Consider the following 16,949-nt stretch of genomic DNA (forward strand, 5'->3'; position numbering starts at 1 on the left):
ATATATATATATATATATATTGAATGTAACCGCTCGGAGTCTTCTCTTCTGCGTTCTGTTCGTAACTATATGTATATATACACCCACCTACTTTTTATTTTAATTTACCCCCGGCCCCTACACTAACGAAAAATACAAAACACCCCCTGTTCTTAATAGTCGACCGTTAGAAATATAACAGTGCAGAGAAATTTACTATCCTACCCTTAATATGTTTTAGCCGATTTTACTTATTTACAGGCCGGGGTGCAACTGATTTGGCATCGGCAGATAAATGGGAAAAATACACTTTTCATCCCTCAAGTTTGCTCTTATTTCACATTTGGCCCCTTAAGTGTAGAAAAACACATTTGGTCCCTCATGTTCAAAAATTCAACACTTGCAATTTTAGCCATTTCTGTCAATTTTCGGTTATTACTAACGGAATCAAGCGTGTGCCCATCTCTGTGAGCTGTTAACGGTAAAATGACGAAAATGACCATAAGTGTTACATTATTGAAACATGACGGACCAAATGTGTTTTTCGTGAACATAAGAGACCGAATGTGAAATTGGTGCAAACTTGAGGGATGAAAAGTGTAATTTTCCCTGTTGCTAATGACCCCATCATTAATAAAAGGGTAAAATTCATTTTACACCCCTGTACTATGCAAAATGTATCATTTACCCCCTGATGTATTGAAAACATCAAACACCCCCTGGCGTTAGTTTTTTTCCTAATTCCGTTAGTCAAACCTTTTGACCGGCTGTTACTATGAGTTTTTTTTTTTTTTACGAATATACCCCAAAATTTTTCTATATATAGGTTGCTTATTTTGGCCATCATCCACCAGATTTTTTTCGCTATTTTCAACCCTTTGAAAACCCCTAAAATCGACAAAAAAATCACAATTTAAATGAACGCTAAAAATCGTTAACAATCCACAAAAATAAATTTTAAATAAGTTACGGATTATATCTGACATAAAACAGGGTAAAAGAGTCATTTCTCGCTCAAATTTAACACCGTTAAAAGTTCGACCATTGACCATCAAAAAAAGGGGGGCGTTTGATGTTTTATATACTTCAGGGGGTAAATGATACATTTCGCGTAGTACAGGGGTACAAAATGAATTTTACCCTTAATAAAATATATATATAAAAGGAAAAATTATAGTTTTCATCCATTAAGTTTGCATTGATCTCGTATTTGGTCCCTCATGTTCAAAAAATACATTTGATTCCTTATCTTTCAATAATTTAACACTTTTGGTTTTTTTGTCAATTTATCGTCAGTCCGTCAGTTAAGCCAGTGATGGGCGCACACTCTTGATTGTGTTAATTGTAACAAAAAACTGAAACATGAAAGACCAGATGTGAAATTAGTGCAAACTTTAGAGATGAAAACTGCATTTTTTCTAAATATAAAATGACAACTAAGCACCCCTCCCTCCCCCACTTCATCTTTCTCCTTGTTCAATCTTCACCCAATTTTATGATAAATCTACAGAATCTTTTTGAGTTTAGACGATTTTTGTATAATTAATTTAATTCTAACAGCTAGAAATCCTAATTTAAAATTTGAATTTCAACAACACATATTTCTAACAAGTTTAGATTTATCATGAGTGAAATTGTAGAATTATTTTTAAAAGCCGGAGCGTTGGATATAAAGATGATGATAAAATACTATTTTCGGTAATAATACATTCAATCATAGTAAATATTAAGAGAGGTGTTATATCCACCCTCAAAATATCTTATTTCACCACCAAATTTAATACATTTCCTATTTTATCCCTTTTTCTTTCAACTGTATTATGTACACATTTAAAACCGTCCACTGAACTAATTAAAATATTTATTTAAAAAAATAATCTCCCATTTTCACTGGAATACAAAATCTCACCCTCTCCGCCTTAAGCGAACAGTACATTCGTGAGATAAAATCATCTCCGATGGTAAAAAAGAGCAAGAAATCGCGTTCTTGAATAAATAAATTAAAAGTGCTTGTAAGGAAGGTCCTGAACTTTATGATTGTCTCGAAGGTCCTCAACTTCTCAAGAATTGACGAGTTTGGCTTAATTTAATTTCGTTTCCTAAAAAAAATCCATAATATGCACGTCATTTTATATGGAAGTTTAAATATATTGTAATAATATTTCATTGCAAGAAAAAAAAAATAGACATAAATTAGAACACATGAGGATTAAGCGACTATAAGGAAGGGTAGTTGATTATAAACTCGATGGATATTTATGATAATTTATATATTTTTTGTTGTAAATTAAGATACTTTGGAGGTGGAAATAGCACCAATCAATATTAACTAATGATGAAAGTGGAATGAATCAAATTAAATTTAACGCTTTTGAATTTTTTTTTTTTATTAATGCATCATGTATTGAATAATAAAGGCAATTTCATTTTTATTGGAATTTTTTCTTTCCGTGGTGCAATATAATAGATTAAATTGCTATTTTCTTCAATTTCCAACCTATTTCGAGCGCAGGGTGTGAAAAAAATAAAAATCACACCGAATTATTTAAAAAATATATTTTCTTACAAAATAAAATAAATTAAACTTTTATCACTAAATTATTCGATTGATAGATTTTTTATTGTAATTGGTGAAAATATTAGGTAGAAATATTCAGAAGAAAATATAATTTACAGATAACTTGATAACGAAATAGTTGAAGGATTTTTTTTCCGTATAATATTATTTTGTGATGAAAAATATAATTTTTAGATATGTTGATAAAGATGTTTTTTTTCATTTTTACATTTTTATAGTTCAAAATGATTGATGAATAAAAAAAATTGAATATACATTTGGTATTCTAAAATATTATCACAAAAAAATATTAAATTATATTTATTAGCTTTAAAAATTCATTTGACGTGCATTAATTTATTTGTAATTTATTGTGTCTAGATGTACAAAATGCTATTAATTTATTCTGAGGGTGCAAAGTACAAAATAGTATATTTTTTGGGTGCGAAGTGGGATTAAGACATTCTTGAACCGAAGTTGTAGTAGTATAGTTGAAAATCTCCATAGCCGAAAGTTTGAAAACACGCCGAGGAAAATATGATGGCGAGAAATCTCTCTCCATCGAGGCTAAAGAAGCTTCTCACTCCATTTTCTCTCACCACCTATACATACACAAGACCTGTATCTAACTCCCTCTATTCACTGATCATCGAGCCTTCACCCACTTCCCCCTTTTCCCAAAACCCTACTAAAACCCCACCGTTCATCTTCTTCGCGAAACCCTTCTCTTCCCAAAATGTAAAGAACCGATCTCTTTCAAATTTACCACTGACCCGGGATGGAAATTACGAGGAAGCCACCGAACAAGCCTTCCCAATTTGCCCCGGATGTGGTATCCATATGCAAGATTTTGACCCTAAACAACCTGGTTTTTCTGTGGAGCCCTCGAATAAGGGGCCTAACTACAAGAAATTCAAGAAAATGACACCCATCGTGGACGAGTCCGAAATATCTGAGTCCATCAAATTGGGACTTGATAACGACATTTTGGATGTTGATAAACTTGAAAAGTTCGAAACAGCAGACCAGGTGTTCGATAAAATGTCCGACAGAACTGAAAAACAGGGGAAGGCTGGCCAGAAGCCAATTGTGTGCTCCAGGTGTCACAGTTTGAGGTACTACGGGAAGGTGAAGGACCCTAAGGTTGAAAACTTGTTGCCCGATTTCGACTTCGATCACACTGTTGGGAGAAGGCTGACTTCAATAGGTGGGGCCAGAACAGTGGTTTTGTTAGTCGTGGATGCCTCGGATTTCGACGGTTCCTTCCCTAGAAAGGTGGCGAATATGGTGACCAAGACGATCGACGAGAATGAACTGTCGTGGAAGGAAGGAAAATCAGGGAATATACCAAGAATGTTATTGGTGGTGACCAAGATCGATCTTTTGCCTAGCAGCATTTCACCGACTAGGCTCGAGCATTGGGTCCGCGTACGGGCGAGGGTAGGTGGGGCTGGGAGGCTGAGTGGGGTCCACTTGGTTAGCTCTTTGAGAGATTGGGGGGTGAAGACTTTGGTTGATGATGTGGTTAAATTTGCAGGGCAAAGAGGGAATGTGTGGACTGTGGGTGCTCAAAATGCTGGAAAGAGCACACTGATTAACGCGATCGGGAAGTGTGTTGGAAACGCGGTGACTCATTTAACGGAGGCACCTGTTCCTGGTACTACGTTGGGAATTGTGAGGATTGAAGGAATGTTTAACGGGAAAGTGAAATTGTTGGATACTCCGGGGCTTCTGCATCCTCACCAGATTTCGACGAGGTTGACTGCAGAGGAACAGAAGCTCGTTCGTATTGAGAAGGAGTTGAAGCCGAGGACGTATAGAATCAAGGTTAGTCTTTCTTCTGGGCGAGAGGTTCCCGTTGATTTTAATGCTCTGTGTTAATTGATGTAAATTTGCCGATTTTTTAAAGGTGCGTTCTTTTTTTTTTTTTTTCTTGAGATAGTAGCTTGTGTTGTCACTTGTTCTGGCTCTAATTGATTCTGGAAGCTTACATTGGAGCTTCAAAGAGAAGCGTAATATTTTTTTAGTATCGCCGTTTGCGCTATTATGAATCTGAAATTTGTGGTCTTTAATGAATTAAACCATGACTAAGTGAAAGTTTGTTCTTTTACTCGAGGGGCTAGAAGCTTCGTTTTCATTCATTATCTGGTTATATAATATAAATAGCTAGTCACATTTTTTAGTCTTTTTAAATGATCTTCGATTATGTATTATTGACAGGCGGGGCATTCGGTTCATATTGGTGGGCTCTTGAGATTGGATGTCGAAGAATCTTCGGTAGATTCTATCTATGTTACAGTATGGGCTTCCTCTCTGCTTCCGTTGCATATGGGAAAAACAGAGAACGCTTGCACAATGTTGGAAGAGCACTTCGGTCGTCAGTTGCAAGTATAACAATAATGCTATAGCCAGTAATATATTTATATATAATCGCAAATTACGGCCACCCCTGAGTTATGATCAAATTTCGAAAACCCCCCTCCTGTTTGGGTAATTACAGTCACCCCTCAACTATGTATTATCTTACGGAAATACCCCTCGAAAGGTAAATTTAGGGATGTTAAATCGGTAAAAACCGAACCGATATTTCGGTACCCCAAGATTTCGTACCGTTTACCGAACTGAATATACGATTTGGTTCGGTAAATAACCGAATTACATAAATTTTATGTAAAAATATTTCAAAGGAGAGGTGGCTCTAATTACCCAAACAAGAAGGGTTTTTTCGTAATTTGGCCATACCTCAAGGGTGGCCGTAATTTGCCCTATTATTTATCATATTTTGACTTGCATCATTCTATGAGGAATTCAAATTTCAATGCTTCAACCTTTTTTTTTAATTGCAGAAATTATTGATTGCCTATTAATTTGTTTATTTTATTTTTCAGCCTCCAATTGGTGATAGGAGAGTTAAGGAGCTCGGCGAATGGGTGAAAAGGGAATTTCGTGTAAGTGGCAAATTATGGGACTCGAGTTCTGTGGATATTGCTGCCTCTGGTCTTGGTTGGTTTGCCATTGGACTCAAGGGAGAAGCTCTATTGGGAGTTTGGACTTACGATGGCATTGATGTAATTACTCGAAACGCTTTGCTCCCTCAAAAATCGAACAATTTTGAAGTTGCAGGTTTTACGGTTTCTGAGATTGTCTCGAAAGCCGATCGAGCGAGAAATAAGAAGCCCACCAAAGATTTAAAGAAGACGACAAAAAACGACTCCACAAAAGCCTCGAACGAGCATGATTTAGAAGTGTTATTACCTTTAGAAAAGAAGGAAAGTGGGCTCCAAGTGAACTAAACTAGAAAAGGATCTTTTTGGTGTTTTATTGGAAATTTCACACACACACATAAACACAAGCATGTTTTGGTGTCATGAAATTAGATTGTTGTTTTGATATTTTGATGAATTGGGTTGAAATGTTGAGATTTATTTATGGAGCTAATTTTATATGCTAGAAGTCTCTCGAGTAGTTTAGTTGGAAAGCTTGGACATAAAATACCTTATATCTTCCAATTTATTCGTTTTCAAAACCACATCAACTCTGAAAAAATGACATTTCTTCCACTATTCCGTCTCTCTACTAGTCTCATGTCGTTGACCGTCTAATTTTTGCTATAGTATCATTGGAAAAAAGTTATTTTCATCTGAGCCGTCAATTTTTAGTCTATTTTCAGTTCAAAATCTCCAACTAAGCTGTCAATTTTCAGTCTTTGTGTATTTTCAGTCCAAACTCTCTACCTAAGTTGTCTATTTTTAATCTAAGTTATCCAACTAAACTGTCCAAGGGACTTTTAATAAATTTAAAATATCCGAACCAACTATTAGCTATACAAAATATTCTTAAGGACTTTCAGGACAATTTTCCCAAAATATAACTTGTATTCTTATACATGTTATTGGAGACTTTTGGACAGTGTGATTATAATTTTTTTTTTTTGCCTGTATTGTGGGACCAGATTATAATATAATTTCCGTGATTCACCAAGTCAAAAATTTAGATAAATAACACTGTTTCCGTTAAATTCAACCGCGTGTGTCAAACTTCAAGTGTCATCTGCAAAAATAAAAGGAAAAATGTAAGCAAGTGGGTCATCTGCACAGAAATTAATTTAACGTTTGACACATGCGGTTAAGTTTGATGTAAAAACTAACGGAAGCTACCTTCACGAACACGAGAGGGTTATCTGGAAAAGCTTGTAATCACAGTGGATTAAGTGCTATTTTGCCCCAAAAATTATACAGCTAAAGAATATTAAGATTTACTTACGAATATATATATATTGTGAAGCGGGATATTGAAGACGTACAAACCACAATCCCTTATATTGGGTGCATTTTGTGTAGAACGAATCAAAGAGGCATGGTTATGGCTGCAAATACATGTATTAGTTGACTTTTCAAGTTTATTTTATTTTTGTGGTGGGAATAGATAGTTCTATTAATGAATCTTTATTAAAAGCTTTGTTCCATTGACTTTTTCTATTGTATATATATAGTATAGATATTACATAAAGTAATCTCCTAGAAAAAAAAAATGAAAAAATAAGATGAATAAGAATATGATCATTTCGAATGTACAGTATAACATCAATAAATTAATAAACAAACTCGTTTAAATAATAGTTTCTCTCAATTCTTACACAGATAATGAAATAAAAAATATTTTTGTTAAATCAATAAAATTTAATTGATCTCGACTGTATTATTTATAAAAATTGTATATGTGCTACAAATTTGGAACGACAAGTAACGAACGCAATATCCATTTACACGCTGTCCCATATATATCGGAAAAATGATTAATCAATAATGAGATTTAATTAGAAGAAGCTCAAATAGTTGAAAGCAAATAAACATAATTTGAAGGGTAAATAGCACTTAACTCACTACGGTTACAAGTTTTTGCAGATGACCTCATGTGCTTGTAATATCAACACATAATTCTCTTGTGATTTATGGGGTATCTTTTGTTACTTTTTTCCGTCAAACTTAACTGCGTGTTTCAAACTTCAAGGGGGTCATCTGCAAAAATGAAAGCACAAGGAATTCATCTGCAAAAAAAAATACTTTGACGTTTGACATTAGCTGTTAAATTTGACGGAAAAACTAACATAATCTACCCCATCAATCTCGAGGAATGGATCATCTGCAAAAGCATGTAACAGATGAGGTTTAAGTATTATTCACCCTAATTTGAATTCATCCTAACTATACAAACTTTTTATAATTTTTTATTAGTATGAGCTTTTCCAATTATTATTTATAAATATTATCAAGACGAAAATACATTTTATTGTCGATCAAATAATATTGTAATTACAACAATTTAAGATTCACGATTTTTTTTTTTTATAAGAAACATTCACGAATTTGAACTTATGTAAAAATAAATTGATTTATTTATTATTCTAAAAGCCTATAAAATAAACAAAAATGTCAAGCAGATAATAATATATCGTAAATAAATTATTGTCCTAGAAAAAATAATAACTAATTAATTAATTATTATTTTTTTGATGTGATACATACAAAGATAAAAGCTGCTAAATAATGAAGTTTTTTTGAAGTACAGAATGGAAGCAGAAACTAAAACAAGTCATAATAACGGCAATGATGCAAAATCACCTCTATTGGAGCAGTGGAAGCGCGGCGGCAGTGGGCGGCGCGGCCGTGGCCTCAGTCGCCGGAACTCCTTCAATTCACTCCGTACCGATTTCATTTCCAGGCTTCCCGATAACGTCCGGTCATCAATTGACCTTGAGTCTTCTTCTCCAGTTGATCTATCCAGAGCTCAGGGTTTGAGCCCAGGTATATATATATATACATATATTATTTTTTTCTGACTCTATCTGTATGTAGGTGTGTATATACTTCTAGTCTGATTCTTATTATTTTTATTTTTTAATTTTTCTTTTTTGGGTAAAAGTTTGATTCTTATTCTTAAAAGAGAAAAGGTTAAAGGTTCATTAGGCTTTTTGATTGGGAATTGAATTACAGTTAAACCTCTATAATTAATACACTGGGGACCAGTAAAATTCTATCAATTGAGCAAAATATTAAATTATCGAACTAATAATTTAGTGGATTTTTACCGAGTCCGGATCAGAAGAAACAATTATTTAATGTTATGAATTTATCGAGTATTAATTTATTGAGGTTCTACTGTATGTTTAATTGATTTTCGTTTCCCCATATATATAGGAGAAAAGGACTATTACGAAACGCAATTCGCTACACTAAAATCATTCGAAGAGGTCGATTCCGCGGTTTCGTCTGATGGATTAGACGAGGAAGATCTCGAAGAGCAAAAGCAACAAGAGAGAGCTATGATGATTTCCAACTATGCTAATATTTTACTGCTGGCATTGAAGGTGAGATCTCGGTTTTATATGAACGAGATTTTGTATCGAGTTTCTCGTGCATCGAATGATCCGTCATTTTATTTCTCTAATTTAGAAATAATTATCTTTTGCGAAATAATTATTTTTTGCTGGTTTTAGGTGTATGCCACGATAAAGAGTGGATCGCTAGCAATTGCTGCATCGACTTTGGATTCTTTACTCGATCTCATGGCTGGGGCTATACTATGGTTTACGCATTTATCGATGAAAAATGTCAACATATACAAATATCCAATCGGGAAACTGAGGGTGCAGCCAGTTGGAATTATCGTCTTTGCTGCCATAATGGCTACTCTCGGTACGTGAATCTTTTAAGATAACGTAAAAAAAAATAATAATAATAATAATATCAAATTGAACCTTCGTTTTCGTTCAGGCTTTCAGGTGTTGATCCAGGCCGTAGAACAACTTGTCGAAAACCAACATACCGAAAAAATGAATTCAGATCAGTTGGTATGGTTGTACTCAATTATGTTAACTGCTTCTGTGGTGAAACTTGCTCTGTGGTTTTACTGCAGAAGTTCGAAAAACGAAATTGTTCGTGCCTACGCTAAGGTATCTTTTCAGTTTTTTTTTTTTTTTTTTTTTTTTTTTTTTATATATATATATATAATATATATATATATATAATCATAGAACTTCGTATTTACGTAACTCCTCTGACATTAAATGGCAGGACCATTATTTTGACGTGGTAACGAATGTAGTAGGATTAGTAGCAGCTGTACTAGGCGATACATTCTTCTCGTGGATTGATCCAGCTGGCGCCCTTGTCCTTGCAATTTATACGATTGTGAATTGGTCTTGAACTGTTCTTGAAAATGCAGGTGTTATATCTACCTCCATCGCATTTTTTCATTTATTACAAAAAATCTTATCTAGTATTAAGTGTTCCCTACTACGTGCACAAAATATTTTTTTGGGCAAATTACGGTCACCCCCTGAGTTATGGTCAAATTACGAAACTCCCCTCCTGTTTGGGTAATTACATCCACCCTTTCAACTATGTATTATCTTACGAAAATACCCCTCCAGAGGTAAATTTAGGGATCTTAAATTGGTTAAACTGAACCGAAATTTCGGTACGCCAACATTTCATACCGTTTACCAAACTGAATATACGATTTGGTTCGGTAAATAACCGAATTACATAATTTTTATGTAAAAATATTTAAAAGGAGGGGGTGGTTGTAATTACACAAACAAGAGGGGTTTTTTTGTAATATGGCCATACCTAGGGGGGGTAGCCGTAATTTTCCCTTTTTTTTTTAAATTGTTTTTTTCATACTTAAGCTCGTTTCTTGTGATCCAGCATCGCTAGTGGGACAATCAGCACCGCCTGAAATATTGCGTAAATTGACATATCTCGTTATAAGGCACCCTCAAATCAAGCGTATCGACACAGTCCGTGCATATACTTTTGGTGTACTATATTTTGTTGAGGTTAGTAATTAATTATTAAATTAATCCGCATTTCGAAAAAATAATATAGGATTCGATGATTTTTTGGTCGTCTTTTAATTTCCCATTTCATAGAGTAAAAGCTTACTTGTGTGGCATTAGGTTGATATTGAACTGCCGGAAGAAATGCACTTAAAAGAAGCTCACACAATTGGAGAGACTCTGCAGATAAAGATCGAAAAACTAACGGAAGTCGAAAGGGCGTTTGTTCATATTGATTATGAATGTGAACACAAACCAGAGCACTCTGTTCTCAGCAGGCTGCCCAACACTGAGCCTTGAGTTTTAACTAATTTTACTCAAAGTTTGTATATATGAGCTGAAATCATCTTTGTTTTCATAATAAATAAAAGGGTTCGTTCAAATATCGGTTTCGAAATGATTTTTGTGTAAGCGTGTTTGTAGATCATTGTTGAATTTTACATACTTGGTCGGTGAAAATGTCGAATCTTTTTTGGCACGTGTTGTATTGGTCATCTATAAGAGTATTTGTTTTTAATAAAAAAATATGTCTACCGAGAAGGTGGCAATGCATACTCGAAATTCGACAAAATAAGACCCGTAATCCACTTTTTTCTCAATTCTTTCAATTCAGTTTACTTTCCTTTTATGATTCCAATAAGATTCGTAACCCGACATAGAACCATCCAGTTCTAGAAACTTAAACCAATTACCCGACCCATAACTATTTAACTTACCGAGATATTGAATCTGCTACTACGAGATTTTGGTGGGGCGTAGATGGTTCGAAAAGAAAACTCGCGTGGATGTCTTGGAAAAGTCTGTTACTCGAAAAATGAGGGGGGGATTGGTTTAAGGGATCTTCACAGTTTCAACTTAGCCTTGCTTGCAAAGCAAGGATGGTGTTTGCTAACTCAACCGGATTCACTGTGCTAAAAAATATTCAAAGCAAGGTACTTTCCAACTACGGATTTTATGAAAGCAACTCTCGGAAATCGCCATGTGGCTACATGGAGGAGTAGCATAAGTGCGAAACCTCATTTGTTTGCGGGAGTACGGAAAAGGATTGGTAATGGGGAAATACTGCAGTATGGGGAAAACCTTGGCTTCGAAGTGATGGTGCATTCCATATTATCACAAAGCGATCGATACAAACTGTTATGGATAATACGAACAATGCTTGGAATGCACAAATTATCGATAATTTGATGTGGGAGGTTGATAGAGAACGAAATATGGAAATTTCGCTGGGATGTTTGGAAGCGGAGGATAAAATACGTATGGCATTATTCCAAAAATGAGAATTTTAGTGTGCGATCATGCTATCACAACATTATTACTACAAGCGGCTACATGGGTCGAAATTCAGAAGCAAAAAATGGAAATTTATTCGGAATACAAAAGTGCCCCCAAAAGTTTGAGTTTTTTTTTCTGGCGAGCCTGCTTTGATATTCTACCGACGAACATAGAATTGTTTCGAAGAAAAAATGCTCCAAACCCTTTGTGCAACCGATGCGGGGTTGATTATGAGTCCACGCTTCACATTATGCAATATTGTGAACTAAGAGAAATCTGGAGAGATCTCCTATTCTGTTTGCAAGATCCGAGCATTAATTTCCCAATTTTAGTGCATGGTTGTGCTATCTTCATGTAAACCTACGTCGAGAGGCTTTTGAATTATGTTGGAGAATATGGTATATCGTAATGTTGAAATTACTAGAGGATATAAAATGTGCGAAGAATGATATTGTTAGATGGAGTACGAATTTTCTTGACAAATATCGTAGGGCATCTACATGTGAGGCTCATACATGTACATCTAAAGTTGCCGCTTCCAAGTGGTCGCCGCTGCCGGCTAAAATCATCAAAATCAATTTTGATGCCGGTTTTCCTCGGGGAATTTTTTTTTTTCCATGTAGCTATTAGTGGTGCGGCATCATAGTAGCCGATGTATCTGGTGGAGTATTCGTATATTTCAAGGTAGACCAAAGATAACAGATGGAAAGGTCGAGCAGCTTTGCACACAATGAGGTAAAATAAGAACAACTCTCAATATAGGGTAAATAACATTTAACCACAATGAGGTAAAATAAGATTATATAGGGTAAATAACATTTAAGCCCTGTGGTTTGAGTTTTGTTCACATGACCTCCTTGTACTATCAATATAAGCACATGACATCTCTGTAATTTGAACTTTGTGCACACGACCCTCACTTTCAATATAAGCACACAACCCCCTATAGTATTTCACTTGGTAAATAATCATATGCTCATTGAGAAGAATTTTTTTTCGAAGAATACAGATTGATTATGTACTTATATTAAAATAAAAGGGGGTCATATGATATATTAAAAGTACAAGAGGATCATCTGCAAAAAGTTCAAAAATTTCAAACCACAGGGATAAGTGCTAGTAACCCTAAAGTATATCTTCTTACATCAAAAAATTCCAAAACTCCACCACAAAAAGATAAAATCAAAAATAAAAATAAAAATTCCATCAGAAAACACTATTTCTTTTTCACTATAGCTTCACCAAAAGTACCATTTTGCCCAAAAGTAATTCTTCAGACAACTTTTAAGGTTAATTAATCAGTCAATGGAACATCAAATTCTGTAGTTCAATTTTTCTTTACAGTAAAAACAAAAGAGCAGAGAGCCTTAAAAACCAAACCCCATGAGAAATGTTCTATTCACATGTATGTATATCATCAATTTCGATCCGTCAATTATAACAAAATAGTTTGTTTTTTTTTTTCTCGTTTTCTGGCTTATGTTCCTCGTCGTTTTACGCTTGTTCTTTCCAAATACGCCCTCCGATTCTCAACCTCAGTTCTTGCCCGTTGCCTCCGGAGAAAAACAGAGCCATGCTCCTCTGTATAATCAGCCCATCCATACTCTCGCGGACTTTTACATGAGTGTCTCGAATGCTCCTAGGAATTCCTTGCCACGTCAGCTTTCTCCCGCTTCCACCGACTTCCAGGCTGTAACGGAACTTTCTACAATCGCGGTCGTCCCCCATGAAACGGATGAACGCCATGTAGACCGGCGCGGAACCTATGTTGAATGCCTCAAAGTGCAAGCAGAACTGGTAGCCGTAACAATTGAATACCTGAAAACACAAATTTAAATTACTTTTTTCTTTAATTGATTTAAATTTATAATTATATATATAAAATAATAATAAAATAAAAAATAAAATAAAATAAAATAAAACCGTTATATAACTAAGTAGGGACTCAAAGGCCAAAATGAATAGGCACGAGTATGTAAGTGGCTGAGTGACATTATAGAAATTTAACTTTTCGAACTGGTGTTAAACGTTAATAAGGAGAAAATAAGGAGTGAATTGCAAAAAAAGAAAACCGTTGCGCCTTGTTACAAAAAGAACCTTCTAATATTTTAATTAGCATAAACCCCCCTACGGTACATCTTTTTCCGCTCACGATCCTCCAAAGAGTGACAATATTGCCTTTTGATTTTCAATCAGTGCTAATAAAAATAGGGTTTATTGCATTCCACACCCCTATATTTTTTCTAATTGTTAAAAAATCCCCCATGTTATTTTATTAGCAAAAAACCCCCCTATCATTCAATTTTTTTTTGCAAACTACGCCCCAAAAAAGTCACTATTTTAGGGGGTTGAGTGCTAAAAAAAATTCATTATAAGAGGGGTTTTGCTAATATTTGTAACAAGGGGAGTTTTTTTAGCAATTTGATATAACACAGGGGTACTAAATGCAATAAACTCTATAAAAAAACAACATAGGAATTCCTTCACAATTAGATAAAATACGGGGGTGCCGAATGAAAATAACTCTAAAAATTATAAATGAGGACTAAAAAAAAAAAAACTTACAGTCAGCATCCAGGTGGCATTATCAACATCTTGCGGATTAGTCTTCACATATCGGTGGTTAAAAGTAGAGCCATCATGTACATCAACTTTGTGGTGACTCTTGAGATGCGCCAAAAGAAACGGGATTTCTCCAGTGACGGGGCATTCAGCTCCAGCGTAAGGGCAATTGTAAGGGCGAAATAGACAATTCCTCTCGTGCCTCAGTCTGCTGTGATAGGGGAATATATCTTGACAGCCCATAATCTGATACTTGCACGGCATTTCAAGTGACTCAGCAACTCGCTCGAGCGCCAAGCACCTTATGTTTCCGAGCGCTTGACGGCAAATCGGGCAGCTACGTAATTTCGACTGGCACTTGGAGCATAAAGTGTGGCCGTTTGGACACTAAGATAGGAAAATAATTATTAAAACAAATGGATCACACGAAAAGTGGTTACTTTTCTATTAGCAAAATAATTCCAACGAAAAAGTACAGTAGAACATCGATAAATTAATAACCTCGTTTAATAGCAAATATACAAGCAGACGATAAATAAATAATAAAGAATATACCTGGTTAATTGGAGGGTACATTACGTCCATACAAACAGGGCATTCGAGCAGTTCATGCACGGCAGTATGTGATGCGACTGCACGTTTTTCACCATTAAGAGTCGAAGACCTTCTTAATTCAACGCTTTCAGGGGCAATTTCGTAATCCACGTTGCGGGGCTTCATCACACCCTCGTGCGAGCTACGTCCAGGCTTCATGATTCTTCCTTAAACGGCGAACGTTTCTGTAAAAATACGGAAAAAAAAATTGAGATAAAAGTCATTTTAGGGGGGCTCATTATTCAAAAATCCATAACCGTAACAACGAAAATTGTGAAACAAAAATAAACCGAAATTTTAAATAAATTCACGTAGCTAATTCTCTAATATTCAAAGCATTATTTGTTCCCCATAGATAACTTATCGGCCATTATCGTAAATACCTATAACTGCAAGTACATAATTGTCATACTCTAGTTTTTGCACTCGTTTCAGACACGTGCGATACTCGTTTAATAGACCGTTATTTTGTGCTATATAAAGGAAATATAAGTTGCATGAAAAGGGTTATAGGTCAGCATAAGATCTTCATACGTATATTTTGATTTTCTTTACGATAAACGACTATAAAAGGACAATCTAGAAATAGCTGGGATAAATCGGACCTGCACAATAGCTCGTCAAATAGGAGTTTTTACACGTGGCAAAGAAGGTAGTCATTTTACGGGAATCACCAAAATAAATATTTTAAACCTAATTCGGCTCCTCGACTCAATTACATTATGGACGTGCATAACTTTTACGACTAGACAATGCATGAAAAAAAAAACACAAAAGAAAAGCATCGAAGCTCCGATTGGACAATTGAATAAAGTTAATCGAACCAAAATAAACCATTAAATAGGGGCAGCTAAATTCTATTTCAAAGATACGCGGTGCATCGAAACGAACCGAACTTGTTTATAAATGTTTCTGTTTTAGGACGCATAACCTAATAGCCCAAGACAAAGTAGGCCCCACAATCAACGAGAGCGACACGTTCAATAAATCCAAGTATCGAAGACGAGCTAATTGATCTAAATCCACACTTATAAGTAGACAAAAACTACTAGTTGATAGATTTTTGCTTTAACTTAGTCTAGCTACATCCTAAAAGTTACCGAACAAACGGTACATGCACACAACTATACAAACATGTTTCTAATTCTGACAAGAAGATCAAATTTTATTCTCACTCTTATAGATATATCTATATATACACACACATGCATTGTAGAAATATTCGTTAACATAACCAATTTCTTCAAACAGAAGAAAACTACATGTCGACGACTCAAAAACCACACTGTCGAAAGTTTCATTGACGCATATACGCATATCTAATAGGGGTAAAACGAGAACAGTTACATCGAAGTCGAATCTGCTAACTTAGGAAGTAAAATTAACACGGGCAAAGAGTGCAAATCATAGGCTCTCCCCATATGTAGGAATTGATTCCACATTTGGTGAACCTATAAAAGGTACAACTTTTCGACTAATCGATTTTTTTATGTTTTTTTTCTTTTTACATCTGAAAATTGATTTTTAACAACAAATTCAGACCAACATTCTGATATCAACAAACAAATTAGAAACAAAAATCACAGACAGATAAAAAAAAAAAAACACTCAAACGACATTCTTTCAACTATTTCATCGGATAAAAAACACAACCCACAAAATGAAAAACCGAAAATCAAAGGCAAGATCGGATTTCTGTTTGGTTTCTTGATTTCTTGAACAGTAAAAAAAAAAAAAAATGAAAGCTTTTGCACCTTGAAGAGGGAGCGGCAGAAAAGAAAGGAAGCAAGAAAGGGCAAAGAAAATGGAAACCCCAGAAATGGGTTTTTGAAATGCAATCAAACCATGCTCGAGTAATCAATTATTGGAATTCTGTGAATACAACTCTCTACATTTACTCCCACGAGACAAAGCACAATGGGGGGTTGGGGGCGGGGGGCGAGGGGGCGGGGGGTGGAGGTGGAGCTCAATCCTTAAAGCCCGTTTCTTTTTCCTATATTTACGTGTCTAATTTGGACTTATTTACGACTTCAAAATACATCACAGTCACACTGTTCGTGTGTGTGTGTGTGTCCGCGCGTGTGCGCACGCGCGCGCGCGTGTGTGTGTGTGAAATTTTACAGTTACTGTGTGTATTGTGCA

At 35.1% G+C, this 16,949-nt stretch overlaps 3 protein-coding genes across 3 annotated transcripts; 2 read left to right on the forward strand and 1 right to left on the reverse strand.

The window, feature by feature from the left end:
* The first annotated feature begins 3,003 nt into the window (after positions 1–3,003).
* Positions 3,004–5,989, forward strand: LOC105954409 (P-loop containing nucleoside triphosphate hydrolases superfamily protein). Its single transcript, XM_012978077.2, has 3 exons — positions 3,004–4,363; positions 4,757–4,924; positions 5,425–5,989. Exons 1-3 carry the CDS (start codon positions 3,074–3,076, stop codon positions 5,827–5,829), a joined length of 1,863 nt encoding a protein of 620 aa, XP_012833531.2. The 5' UTR covers positions 3,004–3,073; the 3' UTR covers positions 5,830–5,989.
* Positions 5,990–6,463: 474 nt separating this feature from the next.
* Positions 6,464–10,937, forward strand: LOC105954397 (metal tolerance protein 4). Its single transcript, XM_012978066.2, is given in 7 exon segments — positions 6,464–8,340; positions 8,734–8,903; positions 9,033–9,231; positions 9,310–9,488; positions 9,610–9,760; positions 10,246–10,376; positions 10,497–10,937. Coding segments are annotated over 7 exon segments (1,245 nt in total). The 5' UTR covers positions 6,464–8,105; the 3' UTR covers positions 10,677–10,937.
* Positions 10,938–12,920: 1,983 nt separating this feature from the next.
* LOC105954410 (E3 ubiquitin-protein ligase SINAT2) lies at positions 12,921–16,801 on the reverse strand. The gene is made up of 4 exons (XM_012978078.2): positions 16,562–16,801; positions 14,769–14,992; positions 14,217–14,600; positions 12,921–13,469 (listed from the first exon to the last, which is right to left on the reverse strand). Exons 2-4 carry the CDS (start codon positions 14,964–14,966, stop codon positions 13,146–13,148), a joined length of 906 nt encoding a protein of 301 aa, XP_012833532.2. The 5' UTR covers positions 14,967–14,992; positions 16,562–16,801; the 3' UTR covers positions 12,921–13,145.
* Between the last annotated feature and the right edge of the window lie 148 nt (positions 16,802–16,949).

This window comes from Erythranthe guttata, chromosome 14, assembly GCF_056151865.1.
Source record: "Erythranthe guttata isolate IM_541 chromosome 14, IM_541, whole genome shotgun sequence".
NCBI classification, from domain to species: domain Eukaryota; kingdom Viridiplantae; phylum Streptophyta; class Magnoliopsida; order Lamiales; family Phrymaceae; genus Erythranthe; species Erythranthe guttata.

Bases quoted from the DNA above. Each gene is read 5' to 3' on its own strand.
- LOC105954410 (XM_012978078.2), bottom strand. From the start codon at position 14,966: ATGAAGCCTGGACGTAGCTCGCACGAGGGTGTGATGAAGCCCCGCAAC. The intron at 14,601-14,768 runs GTATATTCTTTA...TTCCTATCTTAG, and splicing joins TGTACCCTCCAATTAACCAG to TGTCCAAACGGCCACACTTT. The intron at 13,470-14,216 runs GTAAGTTTTTTT...TTGTGTTTTCAG, and splicing joins ATGCCACCTGGATGCTGACT to GTATTCAATTGTTACGGCTA.
- LOC105954409 (XM_012978077.2), top strand. From the start codon at position 3,074: ATGATGGCGAGAAATCTCTCTCCATCGAGGCTAAAGAAGCTTCTCACT. The intron at 4,364-4,756 runs GTTAGTCTTTCT...TATTATTGACAG, and splicing joins CGAGGACGTATAGAATCAAG to GCGGGGCATTCGGTTCATAT. The intron at 4,925-5,424 runs GTATAACAATAA...TTTATTTTTCAG, and splicing joins ACTTCGGTCGTCAGTTGCAA to CCTCCAATTGGTGATAGGAG.